General features: G+C 39.7%; 1 protein-coding gene across 1 annotated transcript in view; it reads right to left on the reverse strand.

The window, feature by feature from the left end:
* Positions 1-5,818: 5,818 nt before the first annotated feature.
* Positions 5,819-23,497, reverse strand: part of LOC124174031 (homeobox protein MSX-1-like) — a 32,251-nt gene continuing 14,572 nt past the window's right edge. Inside the window, exon 2 of the mRNA XM_046553172.1 lies at positions 5,819-7,884. Coding sequence (XP_046409128.1) covers positions 7,229-7,884 — 656 coding nt within the window. The 3' untranslated portion in view covers positions 5,819-7,228. The remainder of the gene's footprint in view (positions 7,885-23,497) is intronic.

Genomic DNA, 23,497 nt, shown 5'->3' on the forward strand with positions numbered 1-23,497 from the left:
TAGGAGTTGGTATGTACGGCACCGTGGAAATAGGGTAATGCAAAATGGAAAGCTGATATGTGTAGCGGGGGGGGGGGGGGTACAAAAAAGTTTGGGAACCCCTGCTCTTTAGTAATGTCTGCCCTATCATTGGTCCCACTATCCTTTCGTAGGAATATTCATGATATTTCCTTCATTCACAATGCCTTGAATGGCAAGTTCCGATCCTCAGAAATAACCCCTTTCTTTTCACTCCACATTCCCACCAGCGCCTTTCGTAATAATCACCTTCTACACCAACCTAAATTCCGTCTTTCTCTTCGTTAGAGATCACTTTTTTACTGACCTTCTATCTTCTTCAATACCATTTCGACTACTCACCTTTCTCTGGATCTCTCAATGCCCATCATATCACTCAAGGTGCAGCTTCGAAAAGCCAACTTCTGAATTTTTTTAAAATTCTCTTTTTAATGGCTTATATTTTTTAAAGCTGTAGACTTGAAGTTCTCTATTCAATGTAAAGGCCTTTTCGGCTGTTTTTGAATGATTAAATAAGTAAAAAAATAGCACATCTTAACACATAATTTGATAATATTATGTAAAACATTGAATTTCCCGGTGTGAAGGATATAGTAAATATTGTAGAAAAGTAAAACATGTTTAGTAGGTAGCATTTTCGACTAATACAATGGAATAGAACTATTATTGAATATATATCTGGAAATTAGATAAATTGGTTGTGAAATAAAAAAAGACGGGCATGGTTTTCACTTTGATGCAGCGATAAGTATGTTCTAAACTCAATAAACGCTAAAAAAAAGAGTATGATTTCAAACCTCACACGTAGAGCACACTTCAAACGTCACACTTTTGGACGTAGGCACGGTTTTGATACAGCGAGGCAATTCGGTTCAATGACCTCAACTAGCCTAATGTATGTGATCGACCTATTAATCGTCGCTAATCCAATAAATCTCCTCCGAACTCAGTCTGATGTTAGTTACTACTTAAGGCTTGCCCAGGCAATCATAGTCATGCATAATAACTCTATCAAATAGGAAGTAATAGAAAATGATATGACGCATTTTCCGTGCACCAAGCGCTGAGGAACGATATTCACGTTCAGCGATCCCTTGGATTTGCTCTGGCGGAAATTAGCTACTTTCGTGATGCTACTTTCCTATATTGGCCTGGAGACTTAAATGGGCCGGTATTGGTGCCACGAGCTACCTAACTTCATTTTATATCAACGGTTAGGCATTTATATTGACGATAATTCATAGCTCAGCATAATAAAAATTATTGAAAACTAAATAGTCAATTTTGGCACCCCACAATTGCTCAATTTTTGGCTACTTCATCAAAACTCAATGGAGCAATGGGAGATTCAAATGTATATATCACTAGCATTATTATTCCATTTAATGAGTCAAGCAAACGATTAAACTAGGGCATTTGAAACGCTGGAATAACTAAAAGCAATGTTCCATAATAAGTACTAGTTACATACACTCCCATATTATTTTTTCAGCCATTTATCACCGCGAAACATCCGTATCCAATTCACTGAGACAGTGTAAAACAACAATGAGAGTTAATTTATTTTATACCAGAGTGGTACCCTTGGGAGTGGCTTCGGATTGCTACTGGTTGTAGAACATTTCATTCAGGAAAGGTAACATTTTCCATCTATTATCTTCAATAACGAAAATAAACGCCAACAAAATTTTATGTGGCCTACATTAATCATTTTCTCAGATTCCACTACATAACCAATTTCGGTCAAAAAGCATAAGTCACTCGCTATTCGATGCATAGCTATTTGAAGAAAACGAAACACCAAGGGAAATTGAAGCACAAATGATAATCTTACATTATAAAAAAGATTTGCAATACTAAGATAACATTGTTAAACAGTAAGTTAAAACTTTCCTTTGGGCAGGAAAGCAATATCACGAATCCAGCGATTTCTGCAGTGCATTCATCTAATTACACGAGTATATAGTGAAAGAGATGACATTGGCATATTCTTATTTGACTATTTCTTCCGAACCCTTCAGAAAGGAACATAGCCACGGAATTATTCTAATGAGAACTTCACTCTAGATATGATTTCAGAAGTCGTAGTTTCCACGTTCCCAAATAGAGTTCTCGATAAAGATGAGAGAACCAGCCTTCAAAACGTTGGCGCCTGAAATCTTTATTTACTGAACTCCTCAGAAAATTTTCTGACACCATCCGATGAGACGACATCTAATACTACGCTCTCTTTACTTAATTCCTAAAATCTGCTTTCGAGAAGTAGTAGGAAAGCACTCCTTCACACGGAGGTCACCTTATATGAAGTTCAACGTAAGTGACTCAATTTTCATTGGTATTTTAATACTTATATAATACTGCATTTTCACATTGGAGAAACTGCAGTTCTAGAGAGCTTAGCAATAAAATTTTAACTGACCTATGGGATAAACGACTTGGCTATTATTTTAGATCCGAAAACCTTAGATTTGAACCATTACTGTAAGAGTACCAGTGCAAATTTCTGAACATTTTGACGGCAATAATTATTAAAAGCCACGCCAATATATTCAAGCCAAGTGATACATTTAAGTGTTGGGAAAATGTTAGTAATGGAGGCAATCATTGAGAAGCAATTTTATTTTTGAAGAACTATATAATAAAAGCAGAAAGCAGTTCGAAATCATTTAAATTCAAAGGAGATGTTTCAACAAAAGGAAATAAAAACAGAATTTCACATGTTAATGATATAAATTTTTCAAATAGACGAATTTCGATGAATTCAGAGGTATTGAAACACATTAAGTCTGTGAGAAATTTATTAGCAAAATCCAAAAAGCAAATATTATAGCGTTTTTAACTCTCGAAGTCGTTACAGTTGGATAGATTGCGTATTGACTGTTGGACTAGATCTGCCTATAAAAGAGAAAGATCTAAAAATCTATGCCTTCTTCTATCGGCAAAGCTAAATGCCAATTCTTTTATCGATTCGTAAAATAGTAAGAGCTTTTAATACTTATCATTCAAATAACAATACAGTGCGTAATTAGCTTCAATTGACCAATTAAATTAGCGAAACGCATAAGACACCAAGGACTCTTGGCATTAATTCAATCCAGTTTTCTTTCTAAGCTTTGTTTCACGTAGTTAGAATTGGTTAAACGCATGTATCTTCGGAATACTTTGAATGAAGGGATAGTATACATGTCGGTGTGGAATTTCCACAAAACAAAAATAGTGTCCCCCTATATACCCAAGCACATATTCCATCTTAGGCAGGAAAATGAACACAAAAATGCGAAATACTATACTGAGGCATTTTCATGGCAGCAGATGGCGGCGGAAAACAGATAACATGAATTCAACCATTAAGAACTTATTGGAGAACATTGGACAGTTTGGGAAATTTTTTAAATGTTGTAACCAAAACATTTACCGTTTTTCCAATAAATAAAGTTCCCTCAAATAGACGGAGATACACCAACAGATCATGAGAGTAATTGAAAATGACGAAAGAAACATGTGCAAATACCTATTAGGAATCTTCCAACCTCAGTTGTTTTACTTTTCCTTGTCGCGAGTGCGCCCTGCATACTTGGGGTGACGTGGTCGATGTTTTCCTTCCGTAAGATCATGTCACAACCCCGCCGCTGCCAACCCGTCCGTTTTACGCGGAATCCACAACAACGCGCGGACCAAACTGCGAACGTGTCCTTAATTAAAAAGGAGAATTCCAAACCCCATCCCCCTTAAAGCCCTCTGTCGCCCCCCTTGTTTTCCAAAGGGACACATGGAGCTACCCTTCTCCACCTCCTCTCGCAAGGGAGAGAACTATTAAGCGGGTCGTCATCCCCCGACTACTCACTCCCACCATTTTGCCCCCGGGGGAGGAGGAGAGAGATGAGAGGGGCGGAGGCGATAAATCTGTTAAATTAAAAACAAGTGACGCTAGGCCCTCGTAATGGGAATAATTACGCCCGGAAAATTATGACGAGCTCCTTATCTGCGATCCAATTACGGGAGAGGGCAGAGGCGTGAGGGAAGGGTATTTACCTCTTCCCCACCCGCGACCCCTTCAACCACCCCCGCCCCTCCCTCAAAGTCTCCTCCTCCTCCTCCTCCCCCGCTCGAGTCGAGAGCATTCAACAGGCCACGGAGAGGGGGTGGGTGACGAGGGAGGGAGGGTTATACGCCAGGGGTCAGGAGCGGGGTCGCATCGTTTTACCCTCCTCGCAACCGCTCTCCGTTACTGACACCACTCTAGTACGGTGTGTCTCGGACGTCGCCTGCCTCAGGAATTTCGGGGATCTAGCTCGTTCTAGATGGACATACTGTGTAAGGGAGAAAACCATGCAAAGAACGTATGAAACAGCTTAGATTTTCCCGGCGTATCAAGCGCAGAAAGGATTCTCGGGTTTTCCACCGGTCTTCAATTTTCCAGACGTTTCAAAGAAGGACTTGCTCTTCATCTTCATGGGATCTTCTGAATGATGAATGAGAGTAAGTCGTTCATCGAAATTTCGGGAGGCATGGAGCCAATTTCACGGTGGAAAACCTGAGGATTCTTTCTGCACAGGGAAGGAACTTGCTTGCGTTAGGGATAAATCGAGGGATCCAGTACACAAATCATAGGATTGGAATACACTAGATCACTCGCATTACTGAAAACACTATTCAGAAAGCACTGCATTCTAGTTGAGCAGATAAATAAATTTAACACTAAAAACACGGAGACGGAGTTTTTAGTGCTGTTAGGGAGTCAAATTTGACCCCGTCATTATTTAACGTTCGAGCAGATATTTTTTAAAAGTTTAAAATGACTTTAATGCATAAAACATCAGATAATGGAGTAAAGTAACATTTGTGACTTATAGGAGAATTTTAAATAAACTTTTTGGAGAAGTATTTCTCAAAACTTGGCCTCAGTACTCATTTAGACTCAATTTAAACGTATGGTAAGATTTCTTTCTTGTATTTAAATTCAAGCAACCATCCTTCGTATCTTATATTTCAGGGTATTATTTTTCCTGTTTTGCTTTCGATTGATGCACTCATGACATTTTTCTCAGTCTCAGTTATAAAGCTCTACACATGACGAAATGGAATGCTTCAAGTTGTTCCTTCATTGCTAGAAACAGGAATAAATCTCTTATTTGTCACTCTCATGATATTTAAGAACATATGGATATCTGCACAGAAGTCTTTCCCTGATTAATAATCAAGGAGTTTCCCTAAAAATTGCGAAGAGAGTGTGGTTTGCGTCGAAATAACACGTAAACTTTGAAAATTTGATTGGTAAAAACATATTATTCATATCTATAAATGTTTTTTTTTGTCTTTTACTTATTCCGCGTTGAATGCATTTTCCTCCCCATAACTTCAATTAAAGCTAAGGTATGTTAACCATTCATTGTGTGACACATCCTTTTCACTCTCTCTCAGTCTCCCTCTCTCTCAATTTAGAGAAAAACTGGTAAACCATCGGTACCATCCATGACTTAGGAAACTGATCGTGATAATTCTGCTTGTAACGATATAGTCAGGATAAAAACAAATCTATGCATATTATAAGCATTCCATATTTCGTAAACTTCAAAACATGTAATATTTCATAATATTCAAAACATATAATTCCATATTTCGTAAAAACATGTAATAACCCCTACTTTATGTGTATGTACCTCTTATGACGAATATATATTCATGGATGATGAACCATTCTTCTAGTTAACCATTCTTAAAGTAGATACAGCTAAACAAGTAAACTCATGAATATAATATGCTACTGGAAATTAGTTAATGGAAAAAATGAAACAGGACACAATTTCGAACATTTTTCATTTGATAATATTTTATTTTAGATACAATAATTAAGTCAGACATTCATTTTTGGTGACTTTTGGCCTCGTCGTACACAGTGTAGTTAAGTCAATCTAACAGCGTTGCCACAATTCCATTCCGTTTCAGGAAACAGCCAATAATTAATGAGGATAATTTTGAAGTGACGACAGCCACCGATGAGACAAACATTCACACAGTCAAATCAGTCGAGCACAATCATCTAGGAACATATTTTATCGTTTGTCAGAACGACAGGTTTCGCTAAATCGTATCATAAACCAGTGTCGAGTCAATAAAGCCAGAATTATACGCATTCCAGGCTCGTATATTTATGAAACGAGATCACTCAAGTTTTAGTAAAGAGCCAATCCCTCTCAGTTTACGCATAAAGTTCACAATTTGAGCACTGGCAATATTTTCATGCACGTTTTGTCCCGTTTACTTGAAATCGAATTTTTATTTTTTACCAGCACAAATTCGATGTGCGTGGATAGCGACACATTGATAGCTTTATATAAACGACGCTATTTACATATTCAATATTCTGTAGCGCTCAGTGTGTGTTTACGAACCGCTGAACAGATACAGTATATTTACGTTGAAATCCAGGAGTATGAGCAGGTTCTGGAAATATTTTTATTCGAGCGTTCTTATTTTGCGCCCAATAAATATCTGAGCGCGCGATTAAAACCACCGGCTTATGTCTCGCCATAGTTCTCACGAATGCGTGGTAAGTATGTACAATAAAATCAACAATGCAGCACAAAACATCTATTGGCGCCGTGTTGAACGATGATCCGCTTTGAAGACTCGTCTTACACAACAACTTGTGTGTACTCAGAATTTCCCAAATCAGTCATCGATTTCTGTTGTTGAACATATCAACTCTCAGCAGGTACAACTTCTATGACAGGGATAAACGTCCCTGCGCCTAACGACGCCACTTAGTTATACTTCGAGTCCTTAGAAACTGTTTTGTGGTTATTGCGGAGAACGTTTACGCATGCATTTTTTTATGTACACAGGATTCTATTCACAAATCAGTCTTCGCTTTTCCGTTTTGGTCCATGTAATTCTCTTCACCTGGGCTGCCACGAAATGTGAGAGAGGATCACGTCCAGCCAGTCCAAGACGATGATAAATCATATTTGGCCTCATGGAAACTGTTTAGCGAGATTTGACGGGGGCGTACAAGAATGTCAGTATTTATACACACAGAATTTTATTCACAAAGCAGTCTTCGCTCATCTGTTTAGATTCCGTCGTTTCTCACCACCCAGACATATGCGACCTGACGTCTTTGAGACGTCAATTAACCGTCTTTGGCGTCCTTTTTATTACATCGTTCTGAGGGTATTTTTGGTGGGTCTGGATGCGACACCCTAGCCTCTCAGTGGTGCATCGACCCGGAGATGGATGCGGCGGAGAGGGGATGGTGCGAGGGGTGTAGTGGGTGCGGCGGTCCCCCTCCGTAAATGCCGCCCCCGCCGAGGGGAGACCGCACCATCTGCGGGGGGCCACCGTTCACGGGCCGGCCGCCGCCCCCGCCTCCGCCGGCCGCCGCGGCCGCTGCAGCCGCCGCCACGGCCGCCGAGAAGAACGCCATGCCCCCGTGATGGTGCGGAGGCGGCGGGGGCGGTGGAGGGAACAGCCCCACGAAGGACGGGGGCAGGAGGGGCCGGGCCGTGAGCCTCAGCTTCTCCAGTTCCGCCTCCTGGAGCCTCTTCGCTTTGGCTCTCCGGTTCTGGAACCATATCTTGACCTGCGTCTCGGTGAGGTGTAGCGAAGAGGAGAACTCGGCCCTCTCGGCTATCGACAGGTACTGCTTCTCGCGGAACTTCTTCTCGAGGGACAGGAGCTGCTGCGTTGTGAAGGGGGTGCGGGGTTTCCGGTTCGGTTTGTGCTTCCTCAGTGTGCAGCGGACGACCTGCTGGTTGGGGGGCCCGTTACCCCCCGCGCCCGCCGTTCCCCCGAGGATCAGGCGGGGAAGCGAGGGGCCGAGTCCTCCCATGGCGGCCACTGTGTGAGGTCCGATGTGATCAGGTTCTGAAACGGGAGGAAGGCGTTCCGTCAGTATTTATCATTTTAAAATTCTTTCGTTGGTAGTGGCGAAAAAGTAAAATTTTTTATTCTAAATTTATGAATACTTAAAAAAAAGTAAATTATTGAATGAATTACAATTAAATGAATGAATTGTGTAACTTATTATATACATAATACAAGTGTAACTAAAAATTAACGTTAAAATCATATTATTGTGGAAAGTTAGCCAGATTTTAGTGGTGAAAAGTGGAAGTAATAAGAAAAAGGGTTGAGTATTTCGGTAACACAATTCTTGTATAAAGTTTTTTTATTGATTACTAGAAAGAGGGAAGAAAATAAAATATTTTTAGACGGAGTTAATATAAAATTTCCCCAGTGAGAGACTAAAAGTACTGTTTAAATTCAAAATTATTCAACGGCACACAAATACCTACTCCATTAAATTTATTGGTGGAAGTCCATAACCGGTCTATAACCACTTGGAGAATAGCGAAGAAAAATTTTAGTTTAGGCAAGAATTCCGCACCGAAGCAATGGCATATTGTACAATTTTATAGTACATCATTAAAAATACTTTGATAGAATGTACTCAATTCATATAATTTCCGAAAATTGTGTGGATGAAAACAACTTGAACTGTAGCGTAAATGTCCAGGATTTCCTCACGGTGAAGCCGGAGGTGCTGACCCATAATTACTAATTTGGAAGGATCCTGCCGGTAGAACTGTGGTATAAGCCTCACTATGGGCATCAATTAATTGTTGCTTAGTGGTTGCCGGGGCAGAAAGGGAGTCGGTAGCGTCATCTCCCCTTTTGGACGGGAGCTGCATCTGTCTGCGAGACCACAGGTTCCAGGAAGGCAACGAGGCCCGCAGTGGAGGATGGTGCTTGCTTAATTGGCTGCCTGCTTTGACGATCAAAACTTCAGAGTCAAGGGAGATTGACGCCAATTAAGGGCAACGAACGCAAGCAAAACGAAAGAGATATTCCTCCGGAGCCGATAGGGACGGTGCGGTGCGGGGAGAACAGATAGTAATCTCGCAATGTATGCGCAGCAGACAACCCACCCATGGGAAATGATTGGAGCTGACATGTTTTGGTGAAACAAATGTCTTGCTCATGTCTTGCTTCTCTTATCGGGTCACGACAGGGCACCCGGTCGCCTATCTATCGTCGATAGGCCATTGTGAAAAACACGAACATCCATCTTTGGGCGTGGGTCGAGACACCGCCCCGTTCTATTATGTACAGGACGATAAATAAATAAATAAACATATATATATAAAGGCAAGATGCGCACCTATATGTCGCGCCGCTCACGAGAATAGCCTTCAACGATCTTGGATTTAGCGATCCATAAAATCTCCGATTAGAATTAGCTGAGGAAATGTCTTTAGCCATTCGACTTAGCTTCATTTCTGCAAGCGTTTAGGTCAAAACTTCATTCGGAAAATTATTTATCAACTATCGAACGATACACCATTATAGTCACTTCTATACCTACCCCTTAAAAGATATTTGTTTGGCCGAACTCGGGTTAATAGCTTCCCAAACACACAAACGGTAAAACAAAATGTCAAAAGATGCTATCAAAAGGCACGCTTCAATGATCGTAAAATTAGAACCGAATTGAATGAAGTGACCGCAAAAATTTCGAGAGATGTATTTTTCGCTCAAAAGAACATTTTTTCATTAGCAACAATGCTGTTCGTTGACATAAGTGACTTAAATCACAATATAAGCAAAACATTATCTTCAGTAGTTGCGTTAAAAAGTTATTTATCAAGGAAAAATCACACAAAGAAAATGAAAAAGATATTTAAATGCAAAGTTAGTATGGAACAAGCATATTTGCAATAGCGTCACCTAATTTTTCCTCCTAAGTTGCTCGTTATAAATGACGTTTTTATAACTCTTATTAGTTAATTAATTTAAAGGTTAACTTTGATTTAAACCAATTAATTTTATTCGCGACTTCCCCGACTTTACCTTTAAAAACAGGTAACTATTGAAGGATGTTTTCATACCCTGTGCCAGCAAAGGCCAGTCAAACGGTTATTTAAAGCTATTCGAAACAAAACAAGCAAAGATATGGAGTATCTGCAATATAGAGAAAGGTTCATTCTGAAGAGGAAATCTTGACTTCTCATTCTGCATAGGTGGGAATGCAATTATGAGTAGGGTGATTTCCTACGCTCTCTGGCCTTTCTAGCTAATATATCAGATCGCTGATAAAACATCTTTCAAAAGGGCACCTTCTAATGGATAGGTCTATAAGCACGAGGCATGCTCCATTTGAACAATGGTGAAAGGAACTCTAACAACAAAGCTATCTACATGCTATTGTTTCGCCATGGAAATATTTCACTAAATAAATTGATTAATCTCAAAAATTTACAATGGAGCTATGATATAGATGCATTTTATATATTTTTGACTTGATTTACATTTGCTTTGGCGTCTCTAATATAACACGAATTGCTTGCTCGAATACAATATACCGAAACGCAGGTTAAATGACAAATGGTTTTTACCTACGATTCTATCCGGAGTAATAACAGTAAAAATACTTAGTTAGTGTATCACCAAGTAAAGAGGAAATTGAATTTTATAAGAAAAGTTTTTCTCTATATGATGATATTCAAACATTTATATAAAGGAGAAATAAATATGCGATATTTGGGAATAGATTTCATTATATTTCCGTCACCTTAAGGAGAGTTTTGAAGGTATAATGTTAAATTTATTTTCTAGACGCTAAAATATCCGCATGTCATTGCTGCCATTTGGTTATTATTCAATCCCAGTTGCATTCCAGGGACGAGGCGTGCCAAATCTCTGATAGCGATAATATTTACATACGACTGCAAATCATAGTGTATAACCGGCTATTGATATGAAAATTCACGAAAAATTTATATCTCAATTTCTATGAAAATAAACGTCACAGTTCTGGCTAAAGTCATATGTTTGCATTGCCAATTGCAAGCCACATTCTTGCGTTGGTATCGAGCGAGAAAGCGCGTGTCACGGGCCGTGCATGCGATAAATGAATAGATTCATGTAGGGCCAACGAGGGAATTTAAATAAATTCCGATCTCTGTTCTTCGCGGGAACTTAGCAAGAGGCTAAAGACAATTCCATTTGGAATATTGCGAATGAAATGGAGTACGAAGATGAGCAATTCACTCGCTGAAAATAGTGTGCCTGTTATTAATATCTTAGGTCAATCATAAGAAAAACAATATAATATTCACCAGTAACATGAAAGTCCGAGTAACAATAAACTGGTAACAGAAAACACGACAGGCAACAGGGGAACAAAAACGAAACAAGCAGCGAAACAGGATGGAAAATGAGCATTACTAGGGAATAGGCTTTGTTAACCAATGATGATAGATGCTTCTTCTGCAATGCCAGTCCAAAACCCGAATTTTCCCTCAGTTCTCCTCTATTCCTATATCGTTATGAGCAAATATTTTCCTATTCATATATCTTTTAACCTCAAAATAACCTATAAGCGTAAAAGAATTCTTTAGAATACTACCCTTAGCATAATATTTAGTTCAATAATTGATCATTCACAGCCCTTATGTAAACATTGTTCCAAATAATTACTTTTAGATGCTTTTAATCTCAAAATTAAAAGTGATGCAGTGAAATAAAAGTAAGAGAACACGAAAATGGAAGTTAACCCACACTCAATTTTTCGGTCGTTATTTCAACCTGAACGTTTGTTTGGAAAGGTGGGAGTATGCATTTTAATCATTTTATTAATTTAAACTCTTTTTACAACTGAGCTTAGTTCAGCGAAGTCCATCTGAGCTTAGTTAAATGAAAGAGAAATACTTATGATTAAGAAAAACTATTCCTTTGCAATGCTCATTTTATCTCCTGCTTTGATGCTTCTTTCGTTGTTGTTCCTTTGTTGCCTCCCGTAATTCTTTTTCACTGGTTGATAGTCACTAGGACTTCCATGTTACTGGCGTATGTTATTGGAGCCCGGGAATCCTCAAGAAAGGCATTATAATTTTCCTTAAATCTTGAAGCTATCCAGGCTGGGCCCTCAGATTTAGGATTTCTGCGGAACGTTGGTGGACTCAGAGCTTCACGAAGCACTAAGCATCCCCCATCGCACATCCCACCGAGGACGATATACGACTAAACTATAATAGTCGACCGTTCCGCGAGTAGCAACGTTTGCGGATTCCCCGGGAAATTCCTGCTGCGGCACGGCAAAGCATCAAGGCCCCCCCCAGCCCTCGTTAAAAAGGCCACCGCGGTTCCCTCTGGAGAGTGCCCACCGCCATCCAGTGGCCCGGCGACGGCCCCACTCTCCGGCCGTGGGGGACGCTAACAAACTGCCTCCTGTCTCCACCATCTCCAAACAAAGTATCGCTAAGGGATCGTCTGGCTCCGGGAGACCTTATTGTATCGAATGAAGCCGGAGATACCATACCGCGGGGGCCTTCCGCCTCAACCGGGGCTGCTACCTTTCGGTTTGGCTGCAATGAGCACGCACAGCTCGAGGGGGAAGTTGTGAGAGCAGGGTGGGTGGTAAGGGTTGGGTGATGTGCCGGATAGGAATCCACGCAAGGGGGAGGGGTACTGCGGGGGGCCCTTTCCTCTCGCGGGGAGTGACAGCGGCCCCTTCAACCTCTCCCCGCCCATCCAAGGGGGTTGGCGATGGGCAGTGCCTCCGTGGTACGTGTTCGCGCGTTGAAAGATGGACTGCGAGGGTGAGGTTTTCATAGGCGGTGACCCGGAGTGATTGGGCGAAAAGGTGAGTTCCGCTTTCTGAGTGAAGACATGTTATTTTTTGCCACGGAAATATTTCAGTAAATGAATTGATTAATCTCAAAATTCTACAATTGATATATCAATTGGTAGATCTATAGGATAGAGGATTTTATTTATTTTTGTTTTATTTATATGTACTTTAACGTCTCTAATATAACATAATATATATCTCCTTCGAATAACAAGTGATATTTTCCTATGGCTCTAGCCGGAGTAAAATCATTATAAATTGTAAGTATATCACCACGCAAAGAGGAAAGTGAGATTTATGAGAAAGGGTTTAATTATGATGATGTTCTAACGTTAACATGATTGGGCGAAAAGGTTAGTTCCATCATTTAAAAATAGATATCGTCATTTAAAAATCTAAAAGAGTGAAATACGTACTCCAGGAGTAATAATCTTTCGATTTAGGCAATAAAAAAAATAGAAAACTACCCTATCACGTAAGATAAATCTTAAGATTGCTGACTAGTAATGATGATGATGATGATTAAAAACTATTAGGAAATTTGAAAGCGCTATTGAGGCACCATCTAGTAGGGCTCCACCGCGTATGAATCTCAGGCAGCCCCGTGGGCAACGATGGAGGAGGGCAAGGAGAACAGAGTCGCGGAGGAATGATGTATGGCGAGGGGCGACCAATCTGATCACGAGCCCAGCGCAACGATTAATTTGGCAACTTAACGGGGTCGCGCCGCCAAAATGTGAGCCACTTTTATGACGCCCGTTATTACCTGCTGCGTATATTATACCGGTCGGATCGGCGCATCCAGCGTTGTTATGGCGGTTAAAGCGATTTGATGGATGGTTTTTAACGGTTACCGATTAAAGCTGCCACTTAATCCCGTTATACTTCAAACTCGCGCTGGGCACGGCGTTGTGATTAATAAACTGTGATGCGATCAAAGTAGTCCTGAAAGTAGAGAGGGAATCAGAACGCTCGTAAACGTGACTTTAGTTATTAAAAGCCAGGTAATTTTTACGCTACATCGAGTCAATGTAAATTTAAGTCATGCATCAGCGTTTAAATTTCGAAATGAATTTATAAGCTCCGAAGATAAAAAAATTTCGTAATCCCCTTGGGTGACATTACATTTCAGTCGTATACAAACCTACTGTTGCAAAGTGAACTCTAAAGCCGGCAATTCTTATTCAAAATTTAAACAATTCAATTAAATATTTCCATGGTGCACGTTTTAAGTGTTTTGGAAAGCTAACTCAAGGTAAATAGTTCGTTATTTATTTTGGGGAGGTGAATCTACAGATCTAATGATGAGAGTGCGGTACTAAAATATATGAAAAAACAAAAAAACAAAAATAAGGCCAAAAACTGTTTATTTAAACATTGAAGTAACGCAGTAGGCCTTGCTCTCATATTTGCTGAATGACTGCTCCGAATTACTCGTTGACATGCTTCAATAAAATCACCATCTTACATCTCAGAACACCAGGACTGAAAACGAATAGAAGGTCCGCAGTAAAGCAGTATAATTTCTCAGAAAATGGAGCAAGCAAGTTTTTTCTATCACGGTATAACAGCGAAAATCACGCTGCAGTTGGTTCGACTCAAAGAGAGGACTTATTTTCCAGGCGGAAACCAGTGTCACTTAGTGTCCTTATCACTACCCTGACGAGGACGTAGTACACATTTCGCGAGAAATGGGTTATTATGAAGCGGGCCGCCGTAAAACGCAGGGGTATCTACGATCAAGAAAGAGAGAGGACAAAAAAGAAAGGTCGAGAAACTCGACGCCTATAGAGTCGCGGACATTCGTAGGCTAATTCCCCTCTTAACTCTTTCGGTCATCTCTCGACAATGCGAGCGGCCGAGAAAAAACGCCGTGACCCCCCGCGGTGACGCTTCACGCGAATCCGTGTGAGGGTGCCATTACGTCTCGCACGCGTTGTTTTTATGAAGTTCGATGAGAACGCACGCAGGAGAGAGCGGAAGTCGGCCTTGGGTCTAAATTTTCAAAAATTCTATGAAACGAGAGAGAACAGGAGTTGAAAAGGAACAGTGGAGTATTATGCGTCTTGAAGGACCCGGACAATAATATCTTAGTCTCAATCTATACCTCAGTATAAATTTTCAAAAATTCTATGAAACAAGAGAGAATAGGAGTGGAATATGGAGTATCATGCGTCTTGAAGGACGCACAGAATAATAGGTTCACCTCGATAATTAAGGTGACGAGGATCCTTGTAAGATTAACGTGGCTCCTGCACAAGGAGATCATGTAATAATACGTAGCACTTCCGCGAGGAATATGATAGAGAGTACAATTGAAGGAAAACCCCCGAGGAGGTAAGACAGATTGTAGATAGAGGACACAAAGAAGGAGAGCATTAAGCGGTAGTTTTGCAATCGTAGGCTTGCAATAACATGAGAAGTTGAAATGCTTAAATGAAATAAACCTCCGCTTAAAACATGATCACTCCCTTCTGTCTTTTTATTTATTATTTACATCATTGTCCTTTGCCATTAATTAATGTATTAAATATTGCTAACAACCCAATGTAAAGATTTAAGTGAAGTCATTGGCGTTAATTACATAAATAAATGGTGGAATTCACATGGACCGATTTATCACCTTATGCAGTGATCAAAACAGGAACAATTTTGAAATGAACGTCTGATAAACTAGTGCTAGATAGAGCGATAACATGTTTTGACGCGCACACAGTAACAGTATCTCCTGCAGTATAATTTTCTGGCACTAATTGGTGGAACTTCATATCATAGGCAATGGAGGTGGAGAAGAAGAATCCCAACTGCAGTAAAACAGTTTTGGCAATGTATAGGATGCGTTGTTATATAAGGTTTTAAGACAGAGAGAAACATATACGAAAAATGGAGGCGTTATGAATATCCAAACTTATCACAACAATTCTGGATACATTAATTCATAATTTTAATGTATAATATGAATGGGTGAGAAGCCAAGGGGTGCAAGTGATATCTTATATCTATACAGAGTTAGGTACAGAAGTTAGGTATAGAAAACAAACAAGATCAATTAGATATTTGGTAGTGCATTTGATTTTGTCAGCACAGAACATATAATCATTCGTATCCTTTTTCAACCAAGTTTTGTTGTATTTCTTCTAACAATGAACTTTACCTAGCTCTGTTGAGAAAAAATCACTTGTACCCCTTGGCTTCTCATCTCCTCGTTTAAAATGCGCTAAGAAAGCAGCAATATCTACGTTGAGGAATAACACAGCTGAAGTGACTGCTGATGTCCTAATGAATATCTTCACCATGATAATTAGGGTGCTACTAGAATCTGTGAAAGATTAATGTAGCTCGTGCGCAAAGGAGTATTTCCTTCCTGCAGCCCCACTCTTGAGCCAAATGAAGCTCTGGAATGGTCAGCGCTTGCATGTATTTGGCTTGAGTGGCAAGACTAGCGAGGCAGAAAGAAGACGGGGAGTGAGAGATGTCCAGATAAAGTGGGGAAACCAGGAGCAGAATCTTTGCTTATCCACGGCTGGAATCGCCCACCACGCTCTGCTGAGGAAGAAAGAAATGGGGAAACGCAAGTGCCTAAAAGAAAAAGGAAGCACTGCCAGTAGGATGAAGGTGCATAAAATAAAGACACAGAGATTGGTCAGTCGAAAACGGAGACGGCTATGCTGAGTAAAGGATCAAGAGAAGCTAACTGAGCATCGATGGAGAGAATACACAGAAGCCGGGGTTACTATGACGACGCGGATACGCTACGGGAAAAAAGAGCGAAAAATTGAATTCAGTCAGCAAGGAAATGATACAATTTCAAAAGTTGGCAAAAACAGGGACGAATCGAATTCAGCTAAGAATAAATGGAAAACAAGAATAAGTCGTCGGCGCAACGGATAGAAGTATAATTGTTTAGAGTAACAGAGATTATTTTACATAACCGACTAAGGTTTCAGCACCTGACAGCCAATACCAAGTAACCAAGCAATGGCACTCGATTAATGTAACCTGAGGCTTTAAAATACAATCCCTACGGAAATACACAAGACTGTTTAAGTAATAATGGTGCTGACACATATTACCTTTTATTTTAAAGTCTGATGAAAGAATATATTGAAATAACAGGCAATTATGTGCCGGCACCATTATCACTGGAATTATTTTGTGCATTTCCGTAGAAATCCAAACCACGATTCCAAACTGTAATCCAAACCACGAATAAGGCACTCAAGAGTTTAGGAAGGGTCCTGAGAGGCAAGGGCAAGCAAAGTCCGATGCTAAGTGCCAATACAACGTTTGGTGACGCGAGAAAGTTCAATTGCGTCCATGAATAAAATTCACCCAATCAAACTATTAGTATTGAGTATCCTTCAACGAAATAAGCCAAGTCACCGAGGCAAAAGGCAAACCAACAAAAATGGATATGTGGAATGCACAAAATTCCGAAGAATCCCCGAGCATAATTTGAGATCGGAGAACGAGGAGAGATGAGGAAGTATTGGATGAATTCTAAAGACGCGGTAGAAGGAATCCATCTCACCAGCTCGACGCAGAGGGTCAAAAGGTGGTCGGGAGAGAGAACCTACGTGGTACATGACTCAACCGGGCCCACAACCAACGCACACCAACGAAGAAGGGGAGCAGCTGGGAATACATCTTCCTCCATTATCCCACTTTGAGCTCGGATCCTCCCTCCCGCCGTCTCATTTCCCACACAAACGCACTCCAATTGCCTCCCACTCCCAACCCACCCTTCCCTCCCCTTCTTTCTTCCTCCTACCCCCTCCCCCGGACCCGACAATAAACTGGAGGAATGTCTGAACCCGTGCCAGAAGCATTCCTACCATTGTTAACTAACAGTCTGCTGCTCCTCGTGGTTCATCCAAACCCTACCACCTATGAATTCTCCCCCATACTCCTCCCCCCCTCAGACATCCCCTATTCTATTTTCCGCATTTCTTTACAGACCCGTTCTTCACCTCCCCATAGTTAAACTACGACGGCGAGAAATCATTACACTCAAAATTTTCTCAATTCCAGGCCTCTCCTCTTGCGTCGTTTATGGGGAACTTCTACTGGATGTTGAGTGAGCTCTTCCAGGTTTTCCTCACGAATTAATGAAATTTTACCGACCGGCCAAATAAATACAGCTTATTTAAGCTCAACTACAGCATTGCTCAAGCATACGTTACGTGAACTAATGCATGGAATCGGTAAACCATAAGTATTTTATTCTTCATTGCAGTCACAAATGAATGTTTTTACTTTACATCAGATGCATCATTTCCTCACATACCTAAAAGTATGGTGACCAGAAAGTTTTAATTTATCTATGTATTTCAATTAAATTCCAAAATGAACTCTTTTTATAGAGGCGTTGATCTGCAAATCGGTCCACGCATAGGGGAATGAAAGGATTTGAAAGGAATTGAGGAAACTGGAATTTAAATACTTAACAATCAGGTGCTGAATATGCCTTCTACAAGCTTCAGTGACATTCTACAGGGAAAGAAAACGAACTTTGGCAGGCAAGCGGCCGCTCAGTAGTTACATATGCAAAAAAATCACGATTTCCTACAGAAACTTCCATTTTCTTTAAAGCTTCTTGCATTCTGAATGTGGTTTACTGGAGTATATTGGAGAGGAAAAGTAGATATCAAGAATCGCTTCTCTGAAGACAAAGGCAATATATAATTACTGTAGGCGAAATATTTGTTATGATTGATGGAACACGATGACCTCGGGGAACCTTGGGACTCGGGGACTGTCTGATTTTTAAAATTTTGATGCACATATGCACAAAAATTTGCCTGTTAATTTGCGTATGTACATGTACACGCATTTACTTTTATCGCTATTTATGGATTGAAATAAATGTATTATTATTACTAAAAATGTTCCCCATCTCCCCACCAATTCTCCCACCAAAGTCGACATATTCCGTCCCACCTTCCCTTAAGTCCCTCTCTTAGTATATCCCCCTTCTTTGTCCAAGCTACTGAGGAGCCAAAAAGGGTAAGGCATCCATTATTTTTGAATACCGAGTCTGCTGGTTTTCCCCCTTGGGCCGGGCGTGAAATATGCCAATCTGGTTCAGGTTTCGCATAAAAGTCATCCTTTGTCTGGGCCCACGGGAATGAACGGCAGATAGACCTCTTTTTTTTGTGAGTGTGCCTTTCTTTTACGCTCGTCTCCTCTTTAGCAATAGAATGGTCGTCCGTCTGTGGTTCTTTTATTTCCCCATCAGTTCCTCTTTAGAGTTAACGCCGGCGAAAACAAATGGCTATAAATGTCGAATCCGCCGGCTTTTACGTCGGTCTGCTTCTGACTGAATATCGGCGCTCCTTAACCCATTAAACTATTCCTACCCTAGTTAGACCCAACCATAATAACATTCAGATTGGAAGCAGTAACCAGGGAAAACCGTCGTCATATTTCAAACCCGCGTTGGTTGACGCTACGCAGATGATAACGCGGATTCAATATCGTAATGAGGACGTAATCATGTTAATGATAATGGAGTGAGAAACAAAGTAATCTTCTTCATGAAAATTTCAAAATATAATCCTCTTACTGTACTTTATCGATCGACTGCCATAAAAAATAGAGTCTAATGAGCTTGACTTCTGGAATGTAAATTTGAAAATCGGTATATTTATACAGGCTCATATGGCGGTGATTGTCAAAGGAAAAGAAAAAAAAATGTTCATTACTCTCCTAAAAGCGTTTGTCGCTATGATAGAAAAACTGATAAAAGATCTAAGTATCGAAAAATAGCAATTATAATAAAAATAAATTGGAGGAAAAATCACCTTGCAATGCTTGGGGCTATTATCTAATGACAGGATATTAACAAATATTGTTTTCAGTTAAAATCTGCTCTTAATGCGCCTATAAGTGACACTAGGAATATAATGTGCTAAGTTTTGGCCTTATTTTAGTCAGTTTGAGTTGTGCATGAAACGCATCAGCCAGCTAGGCGGAGATCTCATGTTCTTGCTGTCTATTACGCGTTTTTATTTTAAAAACAACATTTTTAAAATAATTTTTAAACAGTTATTATTTTTTTATTTCTTAAATTTGGACATTCTGAAAACTGATACTAGGAAAAATATTAGTTTAAGCAGAAAAATAAATGTCTCCGTTCAGAATCACAATTCATAACTGCTGCGCATTTACTCACGAAGTGTATCCTGCCAATTGTGTTCATTCCGCACATATTTACCGAAAATATGGTCCAGTTGGACGAGCGAATTTTCAATCACTCGGGAAATAAAGTCGGTCTACCCGTATCATCCTCCCACCGCTATTGGTTGCGTAGTTGGTTCCGAGGCATATGGGACGCCCACAGCAGGGAATCCCGAGCTGCGGTGAGGCTGCCATATGCGCCCATTACAATCGAAAAACAGGAAAAACTTTTAACGCTCGCTTTCGGCCAGTCGAAGGATCTTTTTATCCGCGCGACCACACCCACCCGCGGATTTGCTCTTTGCTTTCGAGCTCTTGGGTTCAAAACTACGCCCAGGGAGGTCGGGAGAGAGAGAGAGAGAAAATTTGTGCGATCAAAATTTTCCGATCAAAATCGATTTCTTTATACCTATTCCCTCCTCTTCCTCCGATCCGATTAAAATGCTCTCTGTTTATCGTATGAATTCAATCGCGCACGGTCGTCATCCGCAAAAAAAAAATTCTAAATTCTTCGGCTCTCGCTGCTGTGCGGGTCCGTGCAATCGTTTTATTATATTTTTGGATGCGGCACGACACACGGGATTGGGAAATAAATATTTTATCAATGAGATATAATCCGACGTTGAGTTGCGGCAATTCAAAACAAAGAGGGCAGATGCGAACGGTCATGAATTAAGAGGGCAATCGCTATGGAGGGTATTGGTGCTTTGAAAGGGATTTTGGTGCATGTTAAAAGAATAAGAGAAATCCCATAACATATGATCCATGGAAAGCGGTCACTGAGGAAAAAACTACAAGCGACTCAATTGAATACTTTGGAAGTGACGACTTCATAGAATTTATCACAACGCACTATGCGCATGAAATAATATTATTAAACACATAAGATGAGCATACATTTCACGACATGCGTTTCAGTGAATGCATACCAAATATTAACTTTTATATTCAGCCTTTGATTGCAATCATATTAAGAATACATAAATATTCTGTTGAGCTACACTTCGCAACCAAGTATTATACAGGCATGCTTCCCAAACATAATACAACCTTTAAAAATGTTTGATCACAAATTTTTCGCAAAAAGTACTGAGAAACAAAAGCATATTTGTACGTTGAATTCATATTCATACGAGCCAAAATTTAAACAGAGGGGCATCATAGCTAGTATTTCCTGCTGTATGTTATTTACCTGATGCAGAGACATAAGCCAAGACTCTTTCCGCTCGCTCAAATATAATGGAATTCGTGCGTAAAAAATATTAACTTAAATTGACTGACAGCGGCCGTATCTAATCAGCATGATGAAATAAAATTATATTTTCGCAGAAACAAAAATTTGCATTTTCAAGAATAATTTAAATGCGTACTATTGAGGCATGAAGTTGTGGAAACAATGCAACGCACTTCGTCCATCAACAGGCATAGAAATAAATTCCTTCCGTATTTAGCATTTCTCTAACTTCCTGGCAACACATAAATGAATAGCACACTCGTTCCGTGTAGTTCAAGTGAGGCAATTATACAGGGAAGATATTTATAACTGCCGGGAATATGTTATATGAAACGATTGGAATTGGTGAATACTTTACAAAGTGGGTTGTCAGTTCCATACCCACATTATTCAGTCTCAGGAGGCTTCTTATTTGGATATACTTTTTCTGTGCCACTAAAAAGCACAACTAAGAGCTACTCGATTTTTCAAATATTTTCAATACCGTTTCTAACGTAATTAAAAGTTTTTTTCTAAAAATATCGCTGGTATTGGCAAAATTTCCAGTGCCTTGCATGAAATCACTACTACAGCAGTTATTGTCCTTTTCTCACGGATTTCATTGAGTTAAAATTCCACCTTTCCGAAAGGTTTCTTGTCCGTACGTAAAACACTATCTAAAGACGGAGATTTACATGGTCTCATAATGTTTCTCATTATTCTCTTGAACTGGTCACTACTTGAAGTTTGGCCTTTTTTGAACGAAAACTAACGAATTAAAACGGAACCCGAGATTATACATTTTAAGAAAAACATCATTGGAACCGTTGACCAGGAGATATTTTTTCTCTTAGACAAGTGTACTCGGAATATTAAGCAGCGTAACTAATTAATGCACCGCTGAAGTCATCCGCTATGAAGAGAAAAATAACTAGTTCATAAATTATTCAAAACATTCTCTTGAGAGCAGCAGAAAACCATGCCTAAACGGGAATGATATTTATAAAATAAAAAATAAAAGTTACTCTGCTTTTGTTCCAGGACATTTGGACGCGCGTAGCATTGGATTCTGGTAGCAGGTTGAGAGAATTGTAAGTCCAAGACTCCAATAAACGAAGGCAAAATTATGAATTCATAAAATTGCAGGGCATATTGTGGCATGATTACATTGAAAATTAAATTGATTTAATACAGAAACTGTGCTGAAAATCATCCCATCTTCCCACATTCCAATTTACAGTTACCCTAATAATAATGAATGGAAATTATGAGGATTCTAATAGAATATTTTCCATAGACCTCCACAAAAAATAAGTCTGTAAGGAGGAATACTCAAATTGGCTTAGAATGGCGAATTACCATCAACAAATTCTTCACTTCAGGGAGTATTTTGATATTTTCTTAACAAATATTTGCATTGATTCGCATTCACATAAGTAGTTTAAACCACTTTACAACTGATTCCAAGAAGTTCACCCTCATTGTTTACGACTTCTTAATAATGACGCAACTGAGGCCACGGGCCTGCGCTGACCACATGACCACGTTCGACTACCGGACCATAATAAACTTCAGTTGAATCAGGGCCCTCTGGTATGAAATTCAGATCCATCCCCTCCAACCTGAGACCGGAATCCAATTTTACGAAAAAAATGGATTTAGAAAACAACTTTGTCCGCTAAATATTCAGCTATATCTTCAGATTGCTGTCATCCAACGGGAGGAGTAATGCAATTTTTCACTTATTATTCAATTATGTGGAGGGATGTGCATCGTTACACGGTTCAACATCTGGGTATTTTGACGTGCCTTACTCCGATACTGGAGGGAATGACTTAAAAATCGTACAATTTCGAGATAAAATCATATAGTTTATGGGATTGTTTAAGCAATAGCAATGGTTAAAACTAATGAGTATTCATGATCGTTTTATTTTACCAGGGCCTAAATTATAGCTTAGCTGTTGATGAAATAAGATTTATCGATATTTTATGTAATTCTTACTAACTAAGTATTGCGGAAAAATATACTACGTGGGGGCTTTTCGTTGAGTAACTTCATCCGAAAGAGAATTTTTTCGGTCATAAATTAATGCAAAGGATTAAGCGTAAAATATCCTAATATCGATATCGGGGATCAATAGCCATATTTTATAGCGATAACTGACAGTGAAACGAAATTATATTCTCCCTGGCTTTTTATGGTTCTCTTCGATTTAAAATTGCATGACTAATTTCCAATGCTAACAGTAGGAGCAAATTTCAAACACGTTGAGAACAAAGTGTAAACTTAATGTGTTATCGTGTCCCCCATTCACGAAGTTATTTCGGGCAATCAGAATTACGATGAGCATCATTTGCATCATTTTCATGGGAAAATGAATGAAAATGCCTATGCAAAGGGAAAATTTGCACGATATGAACCAGAGGAGCTAGAATAGCGGACCGGTATTA

Source organism: Ischnura elegans, chromosome 2, assembly GCF_921293095.1.
Source record: "Ischnura elegans chromosome 2, ioIscEleg1.1, whole genome shotgun sequence".
Lineage (NCBI taxonomy): Eukaryota > Metazoa > Arthropoda > Insecta > Odonata > Coenagrionidae > Ischnura > Ischnura elegans.